Here is a 25,562-nt window from a genome sequence, read left to right on the forward strand (position 1 = left end):
TTTATTCAACATTTTACTAGAAGTTCTAGCCAGCACAATAAGGCAAGAGAAAGCAATAAAATGCATATGAATTGGAAAGGAGGAAGTCAAACTATCCCTGTTTTCAGATGACATGATCATATACATACAAATTCCTAAAGATTCCACCAAAAAATTACTAGAACTAATAAATGAATTTAGTAAAGTTGGAGGATATAAAATCAACACACAAAAATAGCCTTCCTGTACACCAAAAATGAAATATGTGAAGAAGAAATCATGAAAGTAATCCCATTCAAAATAGCTACCAGAAAAATGAAACTCATCGAAGTAAATTTAACCAAGGAGGTAAAAGACCTCTACAATGAAAACTATAAAACATTGAGGAAATAAATTGAAGAAGATGCAAATAAATGGAAAGATACCTCATGCTCATGTGTTGGGGGAATTAATATCATGAAAATGTCCATATTACCTGGAGCAATCACAGATTCAGCAAATCCTTAATAAAATACCTATGAAATTCTTCACAGAAATAGAAAAACTAATCTTAAAATTTGTATAGAACCACAAAAGACCCTTTATAGCCAAAGCAACCTTAAACAAAAAGAACAAATTTAGAAGCATCACACTTTCTCCCTTCAAATATACTATAAAGCTATAGTAACCAAAAAAGCATGGTACTGGCATAAAAATAGACTGATGGAACAAAAAAGGAAGGCCAGAGATAAACCCACACATTTACAGCCAACTTATTTTCAACAAAGGTGCCAAAAATATACACTGCAGTAAGGACAACCTCTTCAATGAATGGTGCTTGAAAAAGTGGATATTCACATGCAAAAGATTGAGACTAGACCCTTATCTCTCATGACTCAAAAAAAAATCAACTCAAAATGCATTAAAGATGTAATCTAAAGATCTGAAACTATGAAAACTCCTAGAAGAAAACCTACGGAAAAAGTACACAAAATGTAAGCAGACGTCTTTTTTTTTTTTTTTTTGCAGACTGCAAAGGCACAGGCAAAAATAGACAAATGGAACTATATTAAACTAAAAAGCTTCTGCACAGCAAAGGACACAACCATCAAAGTGAAGAGACAACCCACAGAATGGGAGAAAATGTGGTTTACAAACTACACATCTGAGTAGGGGCTAATATTCAGAACATATGAGGAACTCAAACAACCTAACAGCAAAAAACATGTAACCCTACTAAAAAAATGAGAAAAGGACCTAAAGAGACTTTTCTCAAAAGAAGACATATAAATGGCCAACAGGAACATGAAAAAATGCTGAACATCATTAATCAACATGGAAATGCAAATTAAAACCACAATGAGGTATCATCTTACTCCCATTAGAATGGCTATTATCAACAAGACAGATAATAACAAGAACTAGCAAAAATGCAGTGAAAAAATGATCTTACTACATTGTTGGTGGTAATGTGAATCTGTATATTTATTGTGGAAAATAGTATGGAAGTTCCTCAGAGAACCAAAAAGAGAACTACCTTATGACCCAGCTATCCCACCACTGGTTATATACCCAAAAGAAATTAAATCAATATATCAAAGAGACATCTGCATGTCCATATTCACTGCAACACTACTCACAATAGCCAGGAGATGAAATCAACCTAAAAGCCTATCAATGGATGAATAGATAAAAATTAAACGGTGGTGTTAAATTAAACTGAAGTAAGGACAACCTCTTCAATGAATGGTGCTAGAAAAAGTGGATATCCACACGCAAAAGATTGAGACTAGCCCCTTGTCTCTCATAACTCAAAAAAAATCAACTCAAAATGCATTAAATGTATATGTATATATATATATATATACACACACAATACTATTCAGCTATTTAAAAAAATGAAATCCTGTCATTTGCAGCAACATGGATGGAACTGGAGACCATCATGTTAAGTGAAGTAAGCCAGGCCCAGAAAGACAAATACTATGTGATATCACTCATATGTGGAACCCAAAGAAAAGAAAAGTAGTTCTCATAGAAGTAGAGAGTAAAATAATGGTTACCAGACAGAGGCTGGTAGGGTAGAAGGAACAGAGGAAAGGAGAAATGGCATCGTGGGGTTGTGATCTGTGCAGTTATATCGGACTCAACTTTAGAAAGGCCACCATTGGTCTAATGCTCTGTTATCACCATCTCCAAATGCTTAATAATTTTTAATCCAAAGGGCTCTGTACTTTTCTTTTGCAGTGGGCCAGCAGAGTAAGTAGCTGGTTCTGCCACAATCCTTTTGCAGCTGACAAATCTAAACCCCCTGAGTCTAAGGACTTACATTCAACATCTGAACATTCTTTGAGTACGTGAAGTAAAATAGGTCATTTCACTAAGTTTTCTTAACTAAAAAAGAGAGTACCTGTTTCTCTCTACATCATGGTTATATAAAGAAAAGAGCTTTGACATCTTCTGAAGAAAAAATATGTAAACATCCATGATTTCTTAGTATTTCTGCTTTCAGACTTTACTAAAATGCAAGTGGAGATTAAAAGAATGATTTATTTCAGAAAAACACTAATGTACTAAACTTTTCCTTAAAATCAATACATCCTATATTTCTTCTCTTTTCTCCCAGCTTTCTCATTCTGTAATTTTGGCCAGAACCATTTGTTAGTATAAAAAATATCCCAGGAGAAAAATTGAAATGAAAATGATGTAAGAATTTATTTGGTATAAAGCTCAATATTTCTATCCCCCAAAATGGGGAAAAAATAGACTCAGAGCCTGGAAGACTAAAAATTCATTAACACAGGGGCACTTAAAAAGTTCACAGAAAGATTCACATTATTTTCTAATTCTATTTTTCCACAAACTTCTTGAAATAGCCTTGTACATGAAGCTTATAGAATAAACAGTTTCAAGTCCATGAGAATGCTCTGTATATACTATATCTATATATACATGTACAAACTATGTAACTAGGCACCCTTAAGGGTGAAAACACCACATGACTTCAATCCCCACTCCCATCTGGCTTACAGGATAAAATATCAGCAAATGTAAATAAACCATAAGACCTTGGTCCGTAATGATTATACAGAAAATAATTTCTCTTTATGTAGAAATGAAAATTTGATGCATGAGAAATTGAAAATGGAAAAAATACATATGTACATCTTGAATATTAAAATTGTACAGAATGTTATATTTGTTAACATATTAAAACATGTAAATATTATGGGGGATGGGATTTGATTCAACATAAGACCTAATTCCTCAAGAATTTTATTCATCCTATGCATTTAAGTTTAAAACGGGAAAACCAGAAAGTGAGAGAAAACAAATAATGAGAGATGTTTTTTTTTCCTTCTGTGATCCAAAGAACTTTTATTCACTAGGCATTTCTGCAATTCAACAGCAACCTCTGACCTTCTCCCAATTACTTAATGTTTTATCAAGTGCATAGTGTTCTATACTGTGCTTCTGAATAGCTGGTGTTTATGTGAATTTCTCTTCCCCCTGGACATTTGCAGAGTGTATGTGTGGATTCTTTCTTTTTTTCTTTTTCCCTATCCAATTCCCATTCTTCTCCTTAGCCTATGTTGCCAGGAATAACAGATGCCACTATGAGGCTTGGTAATGGACTTTGAAAGTATGGACAGCCCTATTGGCTGCAATAAAGAGGGCTGAGGAATATTTCACTCAATTTCCGTTACAAAGCTAAAAAAAGAATGGACTAAATGAATATGCGTTAGGTTGCCGGTGTAAATATTCTAGAGCTAGAGTTAATCTTGTCATAAGACACGATTTATTTTCACAAATAATTATATGGACCTAGTTTTCTAGCAAACTGATAAAAACTGGAGAGCAGGCAATGATAAAAATGTGTATATATGTGGGGTATATATGGTTTCATTTGTATATACACTTTTTAATTTTTCTCTCCAAATATGTCTCTGAGACATAATTACTTCTCCTGTTCTATAAATCAGGAAACTCCAGAGAAAACTTATTTGCTCAAGATCACACTAGTGATCTTCGAACAATCAATCCTGTTTCTTCTAAATTAGAATCAAGGACATTGGGCAGTTTGTTTTACTATATTTAAGGTGAAGACAGCAAAGATGCAAAAAAAAAGAGCAAAACTAAGTCATTCAATAAAATTGCATACATCGCGGGCCTATTTATTTAATTACTTTGGGATTCCGTTATCAAATATATCCCTCACATTGGAATACTAACTTGATAGGTCATCTAATATGTAGTGAAAATTCATAGCAAACTTCTGTTAAAAGGCACTGATTTTTGAAATCTGTGGACTTGATGTGCTTTTTCTATATTGTGAATAATATCTTTTCCCCTTTTCTTTCTTTGCTGTATTTTGACTTAATCTCTTTACAAAGGCAGACTGGTAATAAAAATACTGATAAAAGTATCTCTTCCACAGCATTTTTGTTGGCTCTAGTCCAGAGACTAGCTTCTTCCATTGTTATTCTCAGGTCGTGTGGAAAAATTTAGAAAGATAAAGTATCACATAATTATAATTTTATTATGAGATTTATTATAAAGTTTTTATATTTATTATGTGCCATAACCAAGTCATATATTTTAAGAAATATTTATAAAGCAGTACCAAAATAAAGGCATTTTCTTCTTACCCTGTTTTTCGGAAGCACTAGGTTTCCCCTTCAAAACCTTGAAACCTATGTAACTTGAAATAAACTTGAATTTCTTACCCCAAACATACAAGCATAAATGCATATACAGTCACCAAATTACATGCACAAATTGAAAAGATGCCCTAGGTTTTCACATGACATAAAGAGATTTCATTCATAGGCAAAGATACCTTCCAAATTGTGAATAAATAATTCAGTAATTCAAGAAAAGGGTATGAACTAAATGCCTAGATTCTGGGGCCAGACTTCATGGGCTCAATCCTAACCTTTCAGGTACCTGCTGAGGAGCTCTGGATAGGCATTTAATTTAACTTTCTGTCCTTCATTTCCACATCTGTGAAGTGGAGATGATAATGGTACTTACCTTATACTGCTGTGCACTTGAAAAACAAACATAAACAAAAAAAGTGTATGCATGTGGATGTGGGTGTGGGTGTGTACAAAGTTCTAAGAACAGTCCCTGTCACATATTAAATGTTATCTAAACCTTGGGGATTATTATGAATAGTATCATTATTATCCTCCAAAATGATAATGCAATTGTTAAGTTAACCACTGTATTTGTCAGATTAAGTTATCCTTCCAGTAGCTTTCATGTGAGAAGAAAATTGCCCCAGTGTTCTTTATTTTCCCCACAATTCAATGTTTTTAACTCTAGGGAAAACTTAAGCAAGAGATATAAAATGTGTAAATGTAATATTATAGTTCTCTGATTAAAATCTAGCTTTTTATTTATTTATTTATTTTTAATTGAAACATAATTGATTGTACATATCTGTGGGGCACACCATTGAATATCAATACTTGTGTTCAATACATGAAAAAGTTATAGTTCAGGACATTTTTCACTTTTTTGCACCATTAGATTCATTTTGGGGAATATAATGAAATTCTTTCTTATATAAAATGTATGCACAAGATTTATGAACATGAGCCCAAAAGCACAAGCAGCAAAAGAAAAAATAAACAAATGGGACCGTATCAAAGTCAAGTTTCTGCACAACAAAGGAAACAATCAACAGAGTAAAATGACAGCCTATAGAATAGAAGAAAAATGTTGCTAACTATGCATCCGACAAGGGATTAATGTCTAGAATATACATAGAACTCAAGCAATTATATAGTAAAAAAATAAATGACCCAATTAAAAACTGGGCGAATCAGCCAAATAGACATTTTTCAAAAGAAGACAGACACATGAAAAAATGCTCAACATCACAAGTCATCAGGGAAATGCAAATTAAAACTACATTGAGATACCACCTCACCCCTTTAGACTGGTTGTAATAAAAGAAGATGGTGAATAACGAATGCTGTCAAGGGTGTGGAGAGAAGGGAACACACCCACACTGTTGGTGGGACTGTAAATTAGTACAACTTTGAAAAACAGTATGGAAGTTTCTCAAACAACTACAGATAGATCTTCCATACAATCCAGCAATCCCTCTTCTGGGTATAAACCCAAAGGAATGGAAATAATCAGGTCAAAGGGAAACCTGCACTCCCATGTCCATCCTAGCTCTGTTTACAATAGCCAAGACATGGAGCCAACCTAAATGTCCATCAGTGGATGATTGGATAAGGAAACACACACACACACACACACACACACACACACCATGGAATACTACTCTGCCATCAAAAAGAATGAAATACTCCCATTTGCAACAACATGGATTAACCTGGAGAAACTTATGTTGAGTGAAACGAGCAAAGCACAGAGGGATAAATACCGCATGTGCTCACTCATATGTGGGAGCTAAGAGAGAAAGGAAGGGAGGAAAGAAAGACCATAGCAGTGTTTGGTCTTACAGAGGGAAAGAACATTCCTAAGACTACAAAGCAGAGTGGGGGCATGAGGGGGAGGGAGGTTGGGGGATAACTGGGTGGGGACATGGTACAAAAGCAATTTTGCATAATTTGTATCTCATGAATATTCATAAATAAATAAAAGTAAAAAATAAATATCCATAATTATAAAATTAAGAAAATTAATAAATAAAATAAAATGTATGTATGTAACTCAAAACAAAATACAAGTATATACCCATAAATATGTGTCTGTACATATGTGTGTGTATGTATTTCAGGAATTCATGTATCTCCTGAATCCATCCAATGATTCCTAGTGATTATGAATTCAAATTTAAAACCCTTACTCTATGGAAAGTAAAGTGGGATTTTATCATAAAAATAATGGGCATTAAATTGATAATATGTATGTCAGACTGATTAAAAATTAGGCATCTAGAAAGTATTATAGCAGGTCACCTGTAAGAGTGATGGATAGTTTATAGAAGATTTAGACACTATCTTGAATACCCTTATCCTCAACCTTCTACTGCCATGATAGTGGACAACTAATTACAATCTCTAAAATAGCACAAAGCTAGGCAAATCTACACTGTGTATCATTTTAAGGTTGTATCTGCCAAGGACCCATGCATAGCCTCTATTTGAGTTAATGACTTGTTCATTGTGGCTTAAGGTCTCCACTAAAAGCAGTTCATCAGCCTCCCTAAAACTCTCGCCAATGACTAGGAATAGGTAGAATAACCAAATGTCCTGATTTACCCACAGTTTCTGCTTACTTATGAGTAGCATCCCCTTTCATTCTTAAAAGTACCTTGTTTGAACAATAAATTAAAGTGTCACTGCAAATCTATTGGCAAGGAAAGGGAAACTGAAAAGATAGTATAGGGAAGTAAAAATTTTCTCCCTCAGTACTAGAATAGGATTGGGTAACATACAACCTCTGGGCCTTCCTGGGCTCCAACCAAGTTCCCACCTGACTTTCTAAGAAGAACAGGTGCCTCCCACAAGCCTTTTGTTCTGATACACCAGTGTAGGTAAAGAGAGAGCTCAGGGAAAGTGGCTTCTAAAAGAGAAGATACTTCAGAAACACGCAACTTTTAACACTTAAGTATATTGCATAAATACCTCCATCCCCTAAGAGTATATCCTTAATTTTCTTCTCCTGAGAGCTTAAGAAAGGGAGGATATTTTAAAGTCAGCACAATAAGCTACCCTCACAAATATTTGTCTAATCATGGTTAACTCCTTGAGCCTAAACTCCTATGAAGCTGACACTTCCTGTGGTTTGTTAATGTTGCTGTTGACAAAGGCTACCCATTGTTTCTTCCTGGTTTAAATTACTGTGAACCTGTAATTATTTCAAAATTTTAATTTTAATTTTAAAAAGAATATGTGTTTTTAGAAACACATACATAAAAAACCATTTCTTTTGAATTTCCTAAAAAAATGATTTCTGTAGAATATAAATCATGCTCTGTGAATAAGTCTTGCCACCAAGTAGTCCCATATGGCAGAGCTCTAAGAGAATAATTCAGGTATCATTCATATAATAAAAGATGGATGAGAAGTCCAGCAGAGCTGGCACAAAAAATTACTTACATCTATAATTTGCTTTCACTGCCACCCACACATTTGAGGAGGACTTTCCCTTCTATCTGTTGCAGAATTGTCACATTATAATCTCTCCCTCATTTAAATTAAAACATAAAATTCAGTCACTGCCTGCACAGCACTCCTGAGCTAAAGCTGGTGGGAGTGTTGACCATGGCATGATTGCAGAGGCTAAGTTGGCAAATCTCATTTACAGCGTGTTCCCTCCACATGCCTTTCAAAGGAACAGGATTAGGCTCTCAAGCTGAGGTTCTGTGACGTTCATAATTTCTTTTCACTCCAATATCCTGTTTATCAGTTAATGAGAATAGCAGTATGTATCTTCTCCTGATGAGTATTTCAAATGAAAATGAAGAAAGAAACATTGAGTTCTATATATGTCTGGAAAGAGGAAATGGTTTTGGCTTTCTTCCCCCAAATGTCTTTGGTATTAAATATCTTTAATTTAGCACACCAATAGCAACCTTCTAGAAAGGTGTCTTAAAAAACTAGATGAAAAAATTCCTCAAGAAAAGGCTTATTTTGCAAGTCCCAAGATAAACCTTTATTACTAAAATCAATTGAATTTTAGAGACCTTACAATGTTATGAAATTGTTACCCTTTCAAGGAAAATTCTTTTGATCTGTTAGGCAGTTTTCACTATATGTTCATCAAATTACTTTGCTGATAAGAAAATCTGTGCTCTTCTAAAGTGCTGTGAGTTTAGCAATAAATAAATAAATAAAAAGGATTATTCAGTTAAATGTGAAGCTTCTTCCTTACACAGCTATTAGTATTGATTCTTGTACATTTTCTTCTTGTTAACATTTATTAAGTACGTCCCTATTCTGCCTACTTCGCTGCTTTCCCTAAAACTTGTGACAACCCTATGATGTGGGTAGTTTTATTAATTCCACTTAATAGATAAGAAAAAATAGGTCAAATTATCTGCCAACATCTCTTAACCACCATGCTACACTGACATCTTGGAAAGAAAAAATAATTTATTTTAAAGATCCCTTTGAATAGTAAAAGAAACATCAGAGTTTAGTGCACATGAAATGTAACTTTTTAGGGTGGCATACAATAGATTTCTGAATAAATAACAACAAAAAAATCTAAAATATATGTAATAAGGATGAAAACCAGGTTAAGCTAAGAGCACAGATAATCATGGAGAAAGATAATTGGGTCCTAAATAACTCTGACTGCACTATTTGTAGCGGAGATAGTGAGACTTACACTCTACTAATAGCAGATTATACAATCTAAGAGAACTGCCTGCATCTAGTTTGGCTTCCAGCTTTAAAAGGCGTACAGAAAAACCATGCCAGACTGGAGCCAGCATGATTCACTGGTTAGAAATGTGGGTTCTGCAATCTGATACTGGAGTTCAAACTCAAGGTCAAGCAAGTTACCTCACCTCTCTCACTGCTCCTGTTCTCTCTGCTGGACAATGGGAATAAATAATAATAATAATAATAATAATAATAATAATAATAATAATAATAATAATAATAATAATAATAATAATAATAATAATAATAATAATAATAATAATAATAATAATAATAATAATAATAATAATAATAATAATAATAATAATAATAATAATAATAATAATAATAATAATAATAATAATAATAATAATAATAATAATAATAATAATAATAATAATAATAATAATAATAAATACTTTACAGGGTTCTGAGAGGACTTAATGAGATCAAACATTAGCAAGGTAAAAGATAAGCATTCAATAAATATTAATTTTAATATATTTAAAAGAGAAAGTTCAGAACAATGATGAAATTCAAAATATCATCAGGCAAGGGAACAGATGAGCAGAATTTAGAAAAGGGGAGGCACTTAATTTCCATGACCTCCAGAATCAAACTTTTAAATTGCTGGATAGAAAGTACAGTAAAATAAATTCTACTTAAAAAAAAGAAAGAACTTTCTGAGAATTAAAGCTCCGCAAAGACAGAATGGACATCTTCATAATTAGACATTTACTTAGTAGACATATGGTAGGGGAGATTTAAAGAGACTTGGTCAAACATCTTTTAAGTTTCCTTCAAAATTTAAGATTCTATGAAAAAAAAATTAACCATAGAAAATCATATGAAACAATTACTCCTCTTACTGCAAAATTCTGTTTAGGTAGAAAAACCAGTCAATGTTTTCTAATCATTTTATCTTTGAAGTTTAGTATTTTCTAAAATTTCTAGCTAACATTGACTTTTCAATTCTCTGAATTGCTAGAATTCTTATAAATAAAATATGTTAACATTTTTAAAATGTGCAGTCAAAATTACTTCTAGCTCTTTTAATTGATTTTTTTCAATTTCAAATTATTTATTAATGCTGGAAGACTGGGAATCATATAATATATTGTTCTTCTATACCTTACAGTACTCTCAGCTCATTGATGGACAAAAGAGTAAATGCCCAGCAAATGCTGATTTTCTGTTCAAACCTAAAGCACACTGTTTAACAAAAATCTCAATCTAAATCCAAGAAACTTGCTTTGAACACTGTACTTACTTGTAAAATCAAAAAGCTGGAGAATAAAATTATCTGGATATTTCAGAAATAAAGATAGATCTAGTTCTAAATATTGGCACAAAAGATAATCTAAGCAGGATTACACATAGACAGATCCTTTATCAATTAAAGAACATTTTCCATTTTCAGAAAGTTGGAAAGTTTATCAGTTGTAATTTTTCTGATACTGGAAGTATAATCTATGTTGCTTTATTCAAAATTAAACTTCATAGAAAAAAATGTGCAGTATAGTATGCTAATTGTATTGTGTATGTGTTGCATAACACTTATTTCAGTATTAGAATCATTTTTTCTTCATTTCTACTGACAATAAGTAAAGAACTATTAATTCAATTGTAATAATACATTAATGATATGTAATGCAGCCTGTAGGCATCTTTTTGTTATTTCTCTTTATAAATTAAAATCACCTTCTGCCTATGACCTTTCTTCTTACAAAAGTAAAATCAAAATTTATGCCTTTCTTTTACTTACAAAATAAATGGAGAAAGAACTATCAGTAAAATCCTCTGTAAACTTAAGAAGTATATTTGAACTCCTGAACCATTAAGAAAATTGGTNTACTGGAAGTATAATCTATGTTGCTTTATTCAAAATTAAACTTCATAGAAAAAAATGTGCACTATAGTATGCTAATTGTATTGTGTATGTGTTGCATAACACTTATTTTAGTATTAGAATCATTTTTTCTTCATTTCTACTGACAATAAGTAAAGAACTATTAATTCAATTGTAATAATACATTGATGATATGTAATGCAGCCTGTAGGTATCTTTTTGTTATTTCTCTTTATAAATTAAAGTCACCTTCTGCCTATGACCTTTCTTCTTACAAAAGTAAAATCAAAATTTATGCCTTTCTTTTACTTACGAAATAAATGGAGAAAGAACTATCGGTAAAATCCTCTGTAAACTTAAGAAGTATATTTGAACTCCTGAACCATTAAGAAAATTGGTTCTATTTTGAATTACAAGGGAACGGTTTATTTTCAGAGTTTTAATTTAGTAAAATATAGAGGCAAAAGATTGTATAATTATACTAATAAACTTTCTCTTATATGATATAGATACATAGTTCACAATACCAGATTAGTCAAGAAAATAACCTTTTAAAAAAATCTAAAGACCAAATTCCTGCAAGTAGAAAGCTCTCCAAAAAAATTAAGCTTAGTAGTAAAAAAATAGGAGTTTGAGTCAGACGGCTTAGGTTTGAATCCAGGATTTATCAGTTAAGTAAACTTCAGCAAGTTACTTAATCTTTCTAAACCTCAGTTTTCCCACCTATGAAGGTGGTTTAAGAGTATTATTCATCTTCATAAAATTCTGAGCATTTAATGACAAAGTATCTAAAGCATTTTGAATTTATACATGGCATATAGTAAGATTTGTGTAATTGTTTTAAATTACTGTTTTAAATTAAATTAAATTATTAAATTGTTATTAAATTACTGTTTAAGATTATTGTTTTATTAGAAGTGTCTGCTTATTTATAGTCTACTTTATGACCATAGCCTCAGACATGTGAACAAGCCATTTAAAGAACAAAATGTAAAACAGATATTCTCTACCAAGGGCTTTCTCGGGATCCTAAGGCTCAGCAGAATGTGTTATCCCCACAAAAGGAAATGGATAGAACTCTGATCCTTTAAGTATTGCTCTCTTTCCTGTGAGGCAGGAATAGCTAGCTGGAAGTCAGGGTTATAATATGTGACCAGGTTTCTGTTGCTTTACATCTGTATGTTCTAGCACCAAACAAAGCTAAGCAGGACATGTGGGATAAACCTAATTAAAATCAGAAGAACAAAAAAAAAAATGTTTTGAACATGTATGCCCTGCAACAAATATATAATTTATGTAAATGACCTACTCTGATCCTTTAAGTATTGCTCTCTTCCCTGTGAGGCAGGAATAGCTAGCTGGAAGTCAGGGTTATAATATGTGACCAGGTTTCTGTTGCTTTACAACTGTATGTTCTAGCAACAAACAAAGCTAAGCAGGACATGTGGGATAAACCTAATTAAAATCAGAAGAAGAAAAAAAAATGTTTTGAACATGTATGCCCTGCAACAAATATATAATTTATGTAAATGACCTACTGTACTGATAAATCACATTATAAAACATTCTCAAGAAAGGGCTAACAACAAGTCTGAACCTTTCTCCAAACAGTTTCTCTGGAAATATTTCAGGTTGAGACACATGGAAAATGCCAGCTGTGTTATCAGAAATCATTATTTATTATTGGCGAAATGCATCTGGACCAAGAGGATTGTAATTGAACTATAAAATCATTTTGGAATTCACAGATCCCAGCTTCCTTGTGTGTAATGTGTTCTTGCAACTGAAGGCATCCCTCTAGGGGCCCTGAGTTGTTGCCAAGATATTGGGTCCTGTGGAAAATAGGCATTAACTAAGACTAGTTAGTTATTGCCTACCCATATGGCCTCTTCATTTTAAAAGTGAGTTGCTACAGATGAGCAGAAAGAGGTGAAAATTGTCCCTGAACAGCAATAGGGACTGCCACCCAAAAAGCACCTAACATAAACCTGTTGATATTCCAAGCATCCTGTTCTGTATCCTTCTACCTAAACAAATGAATCCGATGCCCAGTCATGGACTATGATATCATATAAGTCTGAATGTCAAGCCAAAACCAAATCCACTGCTGGTGGTCATGCAGACGTATGCATACACAAACATATATTATTTTCTTCCTCTATGTCGATGGTGTATTTTAAACACCATCTTTTGAGTACACTGCTTGGGTACACATGCTTTTTAGAATATTTTGGGTATGTTCTTTGTTAAGAGCTTAGAATACTTTCTTTTTTCCCTTCGTGATTTTTTGATGTTCTTCTCTAATCCTTGTCTTTGATCATTGTAAATCTTTGACTTTCTCTGCAAGTATTACTATCTCTAGACCTTTTTAAACTAAAAACTGGCAACTCCATTATCACAAATTCTGAAGCAGCAGGACAGTTTCTGAAAATACAAACACTAAAATATCTTCTTCAAGTTTTTTACTTCTCACCAACATTCATTTAGAGATTATTAGAATGTATCTATAGGGAGCCTTAAATAACTACAACATTGTGTGAGAACTCTAGCTTTCAGTATTAGTATATGTTTATACTGGCTTTATTAAAATATGTTAAAAATGGAACTATTTCTTCCACTCTTAACCTTACCCTCAATTCCAAGTCACCAAATACTTTTACCACTTCCATTGAAAATTCCTACAGAGTTGACATTTATTACCCCATTTTTAAGTATACATGGTTTTAAAAATATTTTTTAAACTTACCCGGAAACATGCAACATCAGCAGCATGTAGAAGACAAAGAAGAGGTTATGAGTATACCAGAAGATGTCATAGTTAGAAACTCTGAAAAAACAAATACGTTAGTTTCAAAACTACTTTACATTCTATTTCAATAAAAAGATTGTGCATAGTTTCAAACATATGCCACAATTGAAGAAAACTAAAATATAAGTTCATCTGAGATTTATCTATTAATAACAAATTATTAACATACCATAAAAAGAGAAATGACAAAAATTGTAAGTAACACTGTGTAATTTTTAAAGTTCTCTGTTTTTAAATAAAGATGCGTGGAAAAAATTAAATTGGATGTTTATTTAAGAGCTATTATGATGTAAGGCTAAGAATTGAGCAGTAGTTTGCTAATATGTACTTTTGCTATCCTTTTCATCGATATTCTCAATTTTCAAATGATTTCTAATGTGTATTGGGTTAGGAACAACTAATGTTCCTAACCCAATACGTTTGAGAGTAGTTCAAAGGAAACTCAAATGGAGAGAAATTAAAATAAGCGAGGATTAAATTTTTATATACTCTTCTTGGACAGTATAACTTTAGAATAATTACTTGGTGTGTCTGCTCTGGGGAAGGACAAAGAGTCTGAAAAGGAAGGGAATGATAAGCACAATCTACAGAAGTAAAAAGACTAACAGTGATTTTATTTCATATGTCTAGGGTGGATATTTATGCATTACAATCTTGGAGGTGGAGGACAAGTATAAGCTAACTATATGATTCTGATACCTTCCCTAGAAATTTTAGAACCACTCACGTAAGCAATAGCCAAATGTTTTACATTTACTCTGTTCATAGCATTTGCTGTCATAAGCAATATCATTAACATTCTTGTAACATATACATTTTTGCACCTATCTGATTCTTTCTTAATAAAAATCACTAGAAGTGGAACTGCTAGATCAAAGGATACACATTTGTAATACTTTTGATACACATGGCCCATTGGTCTCTAAAAACAAGTTTAACAATGACAAACCCAACCTTAGAGCAGAGGTGCCTGTTTCCCCAAATCCAGACTTCACTTTATAAGTTTTCATTACTTTTTATAAGTAGGATTGGGTACTGTTTCAGATGTTTGTTACTTTTAATTCTTCTGTAACTTCTCTGTTCATAAAATCACCTATTTCTAGAGGGTATTTTTCTTAGTTGATATATGTAAACTATTAATATTTAGAATGCACTGGCTCCTTGTGATTGCAATAACTTGCTCAATATCATATTTGCCTTTCAATTTTTATAATGTATATTGAGATGAAGAAGTTTTAGTTTTCATATTTTTAGACAAATATTTCTTACATGATCCCTTGTCCATCTTGAGGTCTCATGAAGCTTGTAATGGCCGTTTTATTATTCTGCAAGTTATTATACATGCCAGGATACCTTACCGGGCTTTCTATCACCTCTGTGCCTTGGTTTAATGTGTTGTTCGTTTTTGCAAGTAAGTCCTACTTTCTTTTAAGTTACTGAAGCTTAATCATTTCAGTGTTTAGTAAGGCACATCCCTCCTTCTACTCCTCTTTTGCAACATGTCTTGGATGTTTCTCAAGATGAACTCAAGAATCACTTTGGTAAATTCAAACAAACAAAATAAACTGTCAGGGATTTTAACTGAAATTGCAACGAACTTTAAAGATAATTAGGAAAGAACTACATCTTAATAGTATACAGCCTTTATTCAAATCTCTACATATTTTTCTCAGTGAACTTATATGATCTTTTCCTGTATAACTCTCAGCTTCTTATTAATTTTATTTCTATATATTTCATTTTTCTGTTGCAATTGCAAATGATGTATTTTTATTTGATTCAGTTTCCAAAATGATTATAACTAGTGCATAGAACAGCTATTTTTTTTTTTTCCTTTTTGTCTTTTTTCATGTCCGGCAACGGATCGCAACTCTCAGTGCCGCACCCGTACCAGACCGGGACCGGCAACGGGATCGCAACCCTCGGTGTCACGCCCGCACCTCGCTCAGCCAGTGAGCGGGAACCGGTCTGTATGTGGGATCCGAACCCTCGGCGGGAGCGCCGCCGCACTCCCAAGCGGCGCACTGTAGCAGTGCGCCACCGGGCCGGCCCAGAACAGCTATTTTTTATATTCGTTTTGTATTGAATTACCTTTTTCAGTTCTTTCACTTGATATTCTTACTTAATTTTTCCACAACTCTCTTGGATCTTGTGAATAGAGAATTGTACCTATTTTTCTGGAAATTATCATAATTTGTTGTTGCATTTTTTTTCTAATAATTCCAACTGTTTCATTTCTTACCATATGTAAATAATGGTAGAATTTAAAATATTACCTTAGCTTTGTTCCTGGCTTTCTTAGAAATATATCTAGTATTTCACTGCTGAGTATGATCTCAGTTTTTTGACTATTATAGTTTTTAATTGTGTAAAGAAAATAACTTAATTCCTAGTTTGTTTACTACAACTATTTTAACCCAGAATCAGAGTTCATATTTAATAACTATCATTTTTAAATCTGTTGTGGTGAAAAGACATTTGTACTCCTGTCATCTATGAATAGAATCTATTAGTTATTTAAATAGATTGGCCCATATTGGACTATCCTTGAATTAGCAGATTACATTTCACTGTCAGAAATCAAACAATGGAGTCATATTAATTCACTAATGTTTAATTTCTCAGTGGTAAATAGAAAAGGTAGAAGAAGATTATCTCCATGATACATTTAAGAATGTCATGATTCTCACAATAAACCTTGGAGAAAAGAAAAATCAGATGTTATAATTTTCTTTAAAAAGGTAAGAAAAACTGGGAATTAGGAGATGCTCAATGAATTGCTTATGAGAACAAATGTAAAGGCTCAGTTGAGAATAGAAATTAATCTTTATATGCTATTTGACAAAACTATTTCTCAAGGATTTTTTCTGTATGTATAACATCCATATATCTGTAATTTTGCAACTAAATATACCAAATACCTAAATTTTCCTTCAAAAACTCCTAAAAGTGAAAAGGTAAGTTTTTAAATGATTGCTTTATTTAAATAAAATAAAATTTCTCCCCACAAAATTGGCATGCTCATGTCCTAATATTAGTGATTTGCCTTTCTGTAAGGCAATTTTTTATTCTTATAAAAAGTTTTAAAAGTGCACTTAAACATTTGACCCAGCTATTCTGTATCTAGGGATTTTTACTTAAGATATCATTGAAAAAGTATGCAAGGACATATGAATGCAGGTTTGTTTCAGAACTGAAATATTTAAAAAAAATATCAATCAAAAATATCCAACAATTTGGGACTGGGAAAATAATGTATGTCTATATGGTAATATGCTGTGCCATCAGTAAAGAAAATGATAAAGAAATATTTATTAACGTGGAAAAATGTTCATAACAAATTTAAATAAAAAGCAGATTGAAAATAATATCATCTGGGGCCGGCCCGGTGGCGCACTGCTACAGTGCACCGCTTGAGAAGCGCGGTGGCGCTCCCGCCGAGGGTTCGGATCCCACATGCAGACCGGCCACTCACTGGCTGAGCGAGGTGTGGGTGCAACACCGAGGGTTGCGGTCCCGTTGCCGGTCCCGGTCCGGTGCGGGTGCGACACTGAGGGTTGCGATACATTGCCAGTCATGAAAAAAGACAAAAAGGAAAAAAAAAAAAGAAAATAATATCATCTGACCCCATTTTGGTAAAATACATAGATATTTAAAGAAAGAGAAATATAAGGAGTTTGAGAAAGAGAAAGAGTAATTTGGAGGGGGTAGGAGGTGGTGAATGAGTAAGCAAAACAAAAAGAATTAAGTCTATAAAAATAAACACTACAGGGCCGGCCCGGAGGCGCACTGCTACAGTGCGCCACTTGGGAGCGCAGTGGCGCTCCCGCCTAGGGTTCAGATCCCACATACAGACCGGCCGCTCACTGGCTGAGCGAGGTGCGGGCGCAACACCGAGGGTTGCGATCCCGTTGCTGGTCCCGGTCCGGTACGGGTGCGACACTGAGGGTTGCAATCCATTGCCGGTCACGAAAAAAGACAAAAAGGAGAAAAAATAAAAATAAAAATAAATAAACACTACGAAATTTATAGTGTTAATCTCTGAGTGGTGAGTTTGCTTGTGAAGTTCTACAGTGTGTGTATGTGTGTTCATCAATGTGGTTAGAAGTGTGAGGACAGATTTATTTGCGTATATTATGGGGCAATTACTTTCAAAGCATATACATGTGTGTGTATCTGTGTTTCCACTAAATGTCACATCTCAACAAGCAGAATGAAGATTTTTGAAGATTAGAAAAAATATGTTTCTTCCCTTTACTTTCTTTAACCAAAAAGTTTGATCAGCACATAAGACATTATAAATATTCTGAAAAATAGAATGTGTCCATCAGAAGGAACATGAGAAAGTGCTCCTGATGATGTATATTTGAAATTGCTCACAGTCTCTTAACTAGAAGAATCCATATGAATGCAGGTATTTCCAATTATTTTAGTTGATGTAAACCAACCATGCTCCCAAAGTTTTGCTTAGAACACTATGTTAAATTATAGCAAAATAAGCTCATATCAAGGAAGCAGCTATAAAATAATTTGAAGTCATATATTCCCAGATATTCCCAAGGTCCCTGTGTATACACATTGAATACAGTCCCATGTCCCATAGAGACACATTATCCTTCAGAAAAATGATCCTGAAAAACTCAAATTTCCCTGGCCATCAAATTAAGTCTCCATTCATGATTCTTTATTGACCTAGAAAATTTGACTTATGAAAAGATATTTTCTTTTTTTTTTTTTTTTTTTTTTTTTAAAGATGACCGGTAAGGGGATCTTAACCATTGACTTGGTGTTGTCAGCACCGCGCTCACCCAGTGAGCTAACCGGCCATCCCTATATGGGATCCGAACCCATGGCCTTGGTGTTATCAGCACCGCACTCTGCCGAGTGAGCCACGGGCCGGCCCTGCAAAGATATTTTCAAAAACAAAAAATGATAGACAGAAACATCTTTACTGTACTCTTAGTTGTCCAGAATAGTCCATTAACTAGGACATTGAATGGGTTAAATACTTTGTTAATATATAAAAATAAAGATAATCTGAAGAAAATCTAAGTAATCTGACTGGGAAACATCAAAGTAATGACTCTGACACTTACCTTATCGCATATGTAGATGCTGTAATCATGAGGAATAACACCACTACCATACAGACCCCTGTCAAGCCAGGAACTATAAAAATGTACATAAGTACATGTTAACTTAAATCATACTGAGAAAAAAAGCACAAGATATTATTATCTTAAAATCAAAAGTACTACGCTGTTCTGTAGGACGCCTAATTCAAATCACCTATCTGCATTTGTCTTCCCCCTCAAACAAGCCTTTTTAAAATCAGCACAGTATCAAAGTACTTAAGACATAGCAGAATATGTTCTCCCTTTAACAGAAGAGTCCATTTTTGTATTCTCAAATATTCCACTAAATATGTACTTAATTCTAGAGGTAAATATGTACTTAATTCTACAGGTACATACTACAACATCAGTAATTAATGCAACGGGACAAGGTTAACATTCAGCACCTTTACTGTTTTGCTTTTCTACACCATAGTACTAAATCACCCTTAATCTCTCCTTCCCCCTTTTATGAAACTAGTTAGCTCCTTCAGTTTTAATTTCAAATAACTGCTTTTGGGCTTCGCTACCTGGAATAAATTTAAAGACAAAATAAACAAAACATAAAGTTTTTTTTTTTTTAAACCACAAGATATAGAACAAAAATTGTAGATTTCAAGAAAAAATTACAGTGCTGGTGTTTTAAGAACACTTGCAAACATATTTCTTCTTAGTATGGAAAATATGCTGAAATCAGTGATGTGTTAATTTTTTTTTAAAAAAGAAGTAAATGTGCAAATATGTTGTCAAAATTAATAATGATACGTCAGATTGCTACATATCCAGCATTTGCACATACAGCATGTACAAAATGAATAAAATCTCAATAATATCCTTTATTATCTTCTTACTAAGATAATAAGAAGCTAAACATTCTGTCTGCAAGTTGTATTTGTTTACTCTTACAATCATACAGTTAACAGTAAGTCCTAAATGTCCTAGCTGAGAAACTATCTTAAATTGGGCCACAAAGAAACGATATTGGACCAGTTTCATCTGGAAAAGTGTAAATATTCCTCACTTCTCTTCTTGCCAAGGAACCACCTATGGAAGAGAAGGACTATCATGAACTGTGAGCCATTAGCAGAAGCAGACAAGCTGGATACCACGTAAGAGCAATGCAAATGTGCATCATTAGAATTCCAGAGAGTTTAAAATCATTGGAAAATAGCAACAGATAATAGAAATCTCAGTACAGTAGCAACAAGTTTCATTTGTAAAGGGCCACATGAAAAATACGGGAGTTAGCCTTCAGATTCTTAACATTCGTGTACTCTCTCCGCCTCACCTTTTCCAATGCACAGATTTGAAATCCTAACAAAACTTGCCCTTCCCTGATGGACCTAATCCAAATCTTCCCTTCCCTACACTTCCTTCCCCATCATCCCCTTTTCCCATCATCTTTAACATTTCCTCCAGGTGAGTGCTTACTTCCTACGGGTAAGAGAAGAGCAAGGTAACTAATCTAGCTTACACTAAAGGACTAAGAGTACAGAAAATATGCTATTTAAAAAGAATAGCATGCATACAAAATGGCTGAGCCACTGCACTTCCAAGTATTTACTGAGAAGAAATACAAACATATCCACACAAAGACTTGTTTAAGAGTGTTCATAGCTGCTTTATTTTTAATAGTCAAAGCCGGTAAACAACTCAGATGTCCATCAGCAGATGAATGGATAAACTGTGGTATTATCTGTACATGGGAAAATAATTAGCAATTAAAAAAAAGTGAACTGTTGATATTAAAACAACAACATAGATGAATCACTAAATTATTACGCTGAGTGAAAAAAGCCAGATTGCCCTGCCACCAAAAAAGTACAACTGTACAAAAAAGTATGACTACTTTTATATAACATTATAGAAAATTCACACCATTCTTTAGTGACAGAAAGCAGAACAGTTACTAGGAGGGATTAAAGAGCACAAAAAACCTTTTAGGATAATGGGAATATTTGTTATCTTGATTTTGATGATTGCTTTAGGTGTGTATGTGTGTGTGCATTAAAACCAATCAAATTGCATACTTACATGTGTGTAATTTAGTGAACTTCAACTTTAATTCAATAAAATAAACAAATAGGATTTTATCAACCTGGAAAGCTTCTGCACAGCAAAATTAACAAATTAACAAAGCAAAAAGACAACCTATAGAGTGGGAGAAAATATGAAAACTATGCATCTGACAAAGGATTAATATCCAGAATATGCAAAGAATTCAAAGAACATAACAGTAAAAAAACAACTAAAAAAACCTGATTAAAAAATGGTCACAGGAGCTGAATAGGCATTTCTCAAAGAAAGAAATGCAAATGGCCAACAGACACATGAAAAAATTAGTAAAAAAACAACAAAAAAAACCTGATTAAAAAATGGTCACGGGAGCTGAATAGGCATTTCTCAAAGAAAGAAATGCAAATGGCCAACAGACACATGAAAAAATGCTCAACATCACTCAGCATCAGGGAAATGTAAATCAAAACCACACTGAAACATCATCTCACACCAGTTAGACTGGCTGTTACGAAAAAGACAGAGAATAACAAATGCTGGAGAAGATGCAGAGAAAGGAGAACCCTCCTACACTGTTGGTGGGACTGTAAATTGGTGCAGCCATTAAGGAAAATGTTATGGAGGTTCCTCAAACAATGACAGATAGAACTGCCATATGATCCAGCAATTCCACTGCTGGATATACACCCAAAGGAATGGAAATCATCATGTCAAAGTGATACCTCCCATGTTCATCACAGCTCTGTTACACAGCCAAGAGTTGGAGCCCATCTAAATGTCCATTGTTGGATGACTGGCTAAGTAAAATGTGGCATATTTACATAAAAGAATACTACTCTGCCATAAAAAAGAATGAACTACTGCCATTCACAGCAACATGGATGAACTTAGAATTATAAGTGAAATAAGCCAACCACAGAAAGAGAAGTACTGCATGTCCTTACTCATAAGTGGGAGCTAAAAAATAAACAAATAAAAGAAAGAAAGGAAGAAATATATAACGATCACAATAATACATTGAACTTTCAAAAAGAAAGAACAGAACTGAGGTTACCAGAGGTGGGAAAGGTAGGGGTGAGGGAGGAATTGGTAAAGGGCCATGAAAAATTATTACATTTATAATGTTGAATATACTAAGTATCCTGGTCTGAGTATCATATATTGTACACAGGTATTGATATTCAACTCTGTACCCCACAGATATGTACAATCAGCTATGTTACAATTAAATAAATAAATAAATTTGAAGGGAAAAAAGAGGAGGTCAGTCTCTCCATATTAATTATGGAATGTCTACAAATCACTTAATCAGAAGGACACCTGAAAAAATAGGGTATGCATAGACTACAGCAATAATCACCAAAGTGTATTATTTAAACATTAATGCATCAAATTAAAGAGTTAAACAAATGACATTTATTTTTTCAGTGGACTGTTTGCAGAGAACAGAACTGAGGTTACCAGAGGTGGGAAAGGTAGGGGTGAGGGAGGAATTGGTAAAGGGCCATGAAAAATGATTACATTTATAATGTTGAATATACTAAGTATCCTGGTTTGAGTATCATATATTGTACACAGGTATTGATATTCAACTCTGTACCCCACAGATATGTACAATAAGCTATGTTACAATTAAATAAATAAATAAATTTGAAGGGAAAAAAGAGGAGGTCAGTCTCTCTGATTCTGAACATTGCAATATTAATTATGGAATGTCTACAAATCACTTAATCAGAAGGACACCTGAAAAAATAGGGTATGCATAGACTACAGCAATAATCACCAAAGTGTATTATTTAAACATTAATGCATCAAATTAAAGAGTTAAACAAATGACGTTTATTTGTTCAGTGGACTGTTTGCAGGCATCTATAGTATACTGTTAACTGCTAGAGATAAAATGAATCCTGCTCTAAGACGTTAAGCAGGCAATTGCCACACAGGGCATTAAGTGCTAAAAGAAGGCTAAGCACTGAATGCTTTCAGGGTACGTCAGAGGGCACCCTAACCTAAACTACATAGACAGTTCAGCTAACTATCAATATATTAACCTCTATTACTACACATTCCAAGAGTCAGAAAATCCTGTCTGGAAATTATTAGCTTAGTATAAGCTCACCGGGCAAAGTTACTTGCCCAAGTAAAGTACATTGATTTTCCTGTAAACTCTGAGTCCTTTGAGTTATGAAGCAAAACCTATAATTATTTCCTTAGGAAAATATATGCTTGTATGTTTATTCTTATTGCTTTTTATTTATGCATATTAGATTCATTAATTAGTAGCCTTTAAAATGAATAATTGCACTATACTGCCATTTCTAGATTAACCTGAGAGATCATTTTCATCTATACCCAAGATGTAGTCAGAAATATATCATTGTATATATACAATATAAATATACAATAATAAATATAAATAAACCATTTTTGTAACATAATTGAAAACATAATTGCATTTGTTTATGAAGGTTACCCTAATTGAAATTAGATACCATGTATTTTATTTTCACCATATAACGTACTGCCAAAATTGGAGATACGTCGTAAGCATTTTTAAGTGAATATTTGGATAATCTAATCTATTAAACTTATATTTTGTTATAAAATCTTAATTGGAATGTTTTTAACATTTCTTATATACCAAGTTTATCTACCATATTTTATGTCACTTTTACTTCCAAAGTCTTTATTTTCCACAGACAATCTTAATTTCATTACTAGGTTACACAGAAAAAAATTTAAACAGAGAGAGAAGACTTCATGTAACATTAAATAAATCAACATCCGAGAAATCTATCAAGTAATAAAAATATTCTTTTTCACTAGAACACCTAAAAACATGCATGCATTCCTTTATCAAGAACTTAATTTTTCTTAGGTATAGTGCCTCAGAACATTCAAAGATGGCCATGAAATAGTTTTAGTCGGTATTAATAATACAAACCTGCATTACATCTATTTATAGAAAGTATCTCTCAACCCATTACCATCTTTAGACTCTACTTTGTTCTCTCACCTTTGTTCAGTAGGGTCAGAGAGATGCCCTAGGAGCTCCAGTTTCATAATTATAGAACCCTGTGTCTTGGCCCCAGTTCAGGGCTGACAACTTGGAAAGTGAATGGCTCCTACTGGCCAGCACAGTATTTCTTTCATTAAATTATTTTGAGTATCATATATTGTACACAGGTATTGATATTCAACTCTGTACCCCACAGATATGTACAATAAGCTATGTTACAATTAAATAAATAAATAAATTTGAAGGGAAAAAAGAGGAGGTCAGTCTCTCTGATTCTGAACATTGCAATATTAATTATGGAATGTCTACAAATCACTTAATCAGAAGGACACCTGAAAAAATAGGGTATGCATAGACTACAGCAATAATCACCAAAGTGTATTATTTAAACATCAATGCATCAAATTAAAGAGTTAAACAAATGACGTTTATTTGTTCAGTGGACTGTTTGCAGGCATCTATAGTATACTGTTAACTGCTAGAGATAAAATGAATCCTGCTCTAAGACGTTAAGCAGGCAATTGCCACACAGGGCATTAAGTGCTAAAAGAAGGCTAAGCACTGAATGCTTTCAGGGTACGTCAGAGGGCACCCTAACCTAAACTACATAGACAGTTCAGCTAACTATCAATATATTAACCTCTATTACTACACATTCCAAGAGTCAGAAAATCCTGTCTGGAAATTATTAGCTTAGTATAAGCTCACCGGGCAAAGTTACTTGCCCAAGTAAAGTACATTGATTTTCCTGTAAACTCTGAGTCCTTTGAGTTATGAAGCAAAACCTATAATTATTTCCTTAGGAAAATATATGCTTGTATGTTTATTCTTATTGCTTTTTATTTATGCATATTAGATTCATTAATTAGTAGCCTTTAAAATGAATAATTGCACTATACTGCCATTTCTAGATTAACCTGAGAGATCATTTTCATCTATACCCAAGATGTAGTCAGAAATATATCATTGTATATATACAATATAAATATACAATAATAAATATAAATAAACCATTTTTGTAACATAATTGAAAACATAATTGCATTTGTTTATGAAGGTTACCCTAATTGAAATTAGATACCATGTATTTTATTTTCACCATATAACGTACTGCCAAAATTGGAGATACGTCGTAAGCATTTTTAAGTGAATATTTGGATAATCTAATCTATTAAACTTATATTTTGTTATAAAATCTTAATTGGAATGTTTTTAACATTTCTTATATACCAAGTTTATCTACCATATTTTATGTCACTTTTACTTCCAAAGTCTTTATTTTCCACAGACAATCTTAATTTCATTACTAGGTTACACAGAAAAAAATTTAAACAGAGAGAGAAGACTTCATGTAACATTAAATAAATCAACATCCGAGAAATCTATCAAGTAATAAAAATATTCTTTTTCACTAGAACACCTAAAAACATGCATGCATTCCTTT

The 25,562-nt window shown here is 33.1% G+C and overlaps 1 protein-coding gene across 2 annotated transcripts in view; it reads right to left on the reverse strand.

The window, feature by feature from the left end:
• The window catches only part of NOX4 (NADPH oxidase 4), a 169,296-nt gene that overhangs the window by 92,398 nt on the left and 51,336 nt on the right, over positions 1-25,562 (reverse strand). For both annotated transcript variants that reach the window (XM_008577501.1, XM_008577500.1), the window contains exons 7-8: positions 19,066-19,138; positions 13,907-13,987 (exon numbers count right to left, since the gene is read on the reverse strand). In XM_008577501.1, the coding sequence (XP_008575723.1) occupies positions 13,907-13,987; positions 19,066-19,138 (154 nt within the window). The remainder of the gene's footprint in view (positions 1-13,906; positions 13,988-19,065; positions 19,139-25,562) is intronic.

Source organism: Galeopterus variegatus, unplaced genomic scaffold (assembly GCF_000696425.1).
Source record: "Galeopterus variegatus unplaced genomic scaffold, G_variegatus-3.0.2 Scaffold1523, whole genome shotgun sequence".
Lineage (NCBI taxonomy): Eukaryota > Metazoa > Chordata > Mammalia > Dermoptera > Cynocephalidae > Galeopterus > Galeopterus variegatus.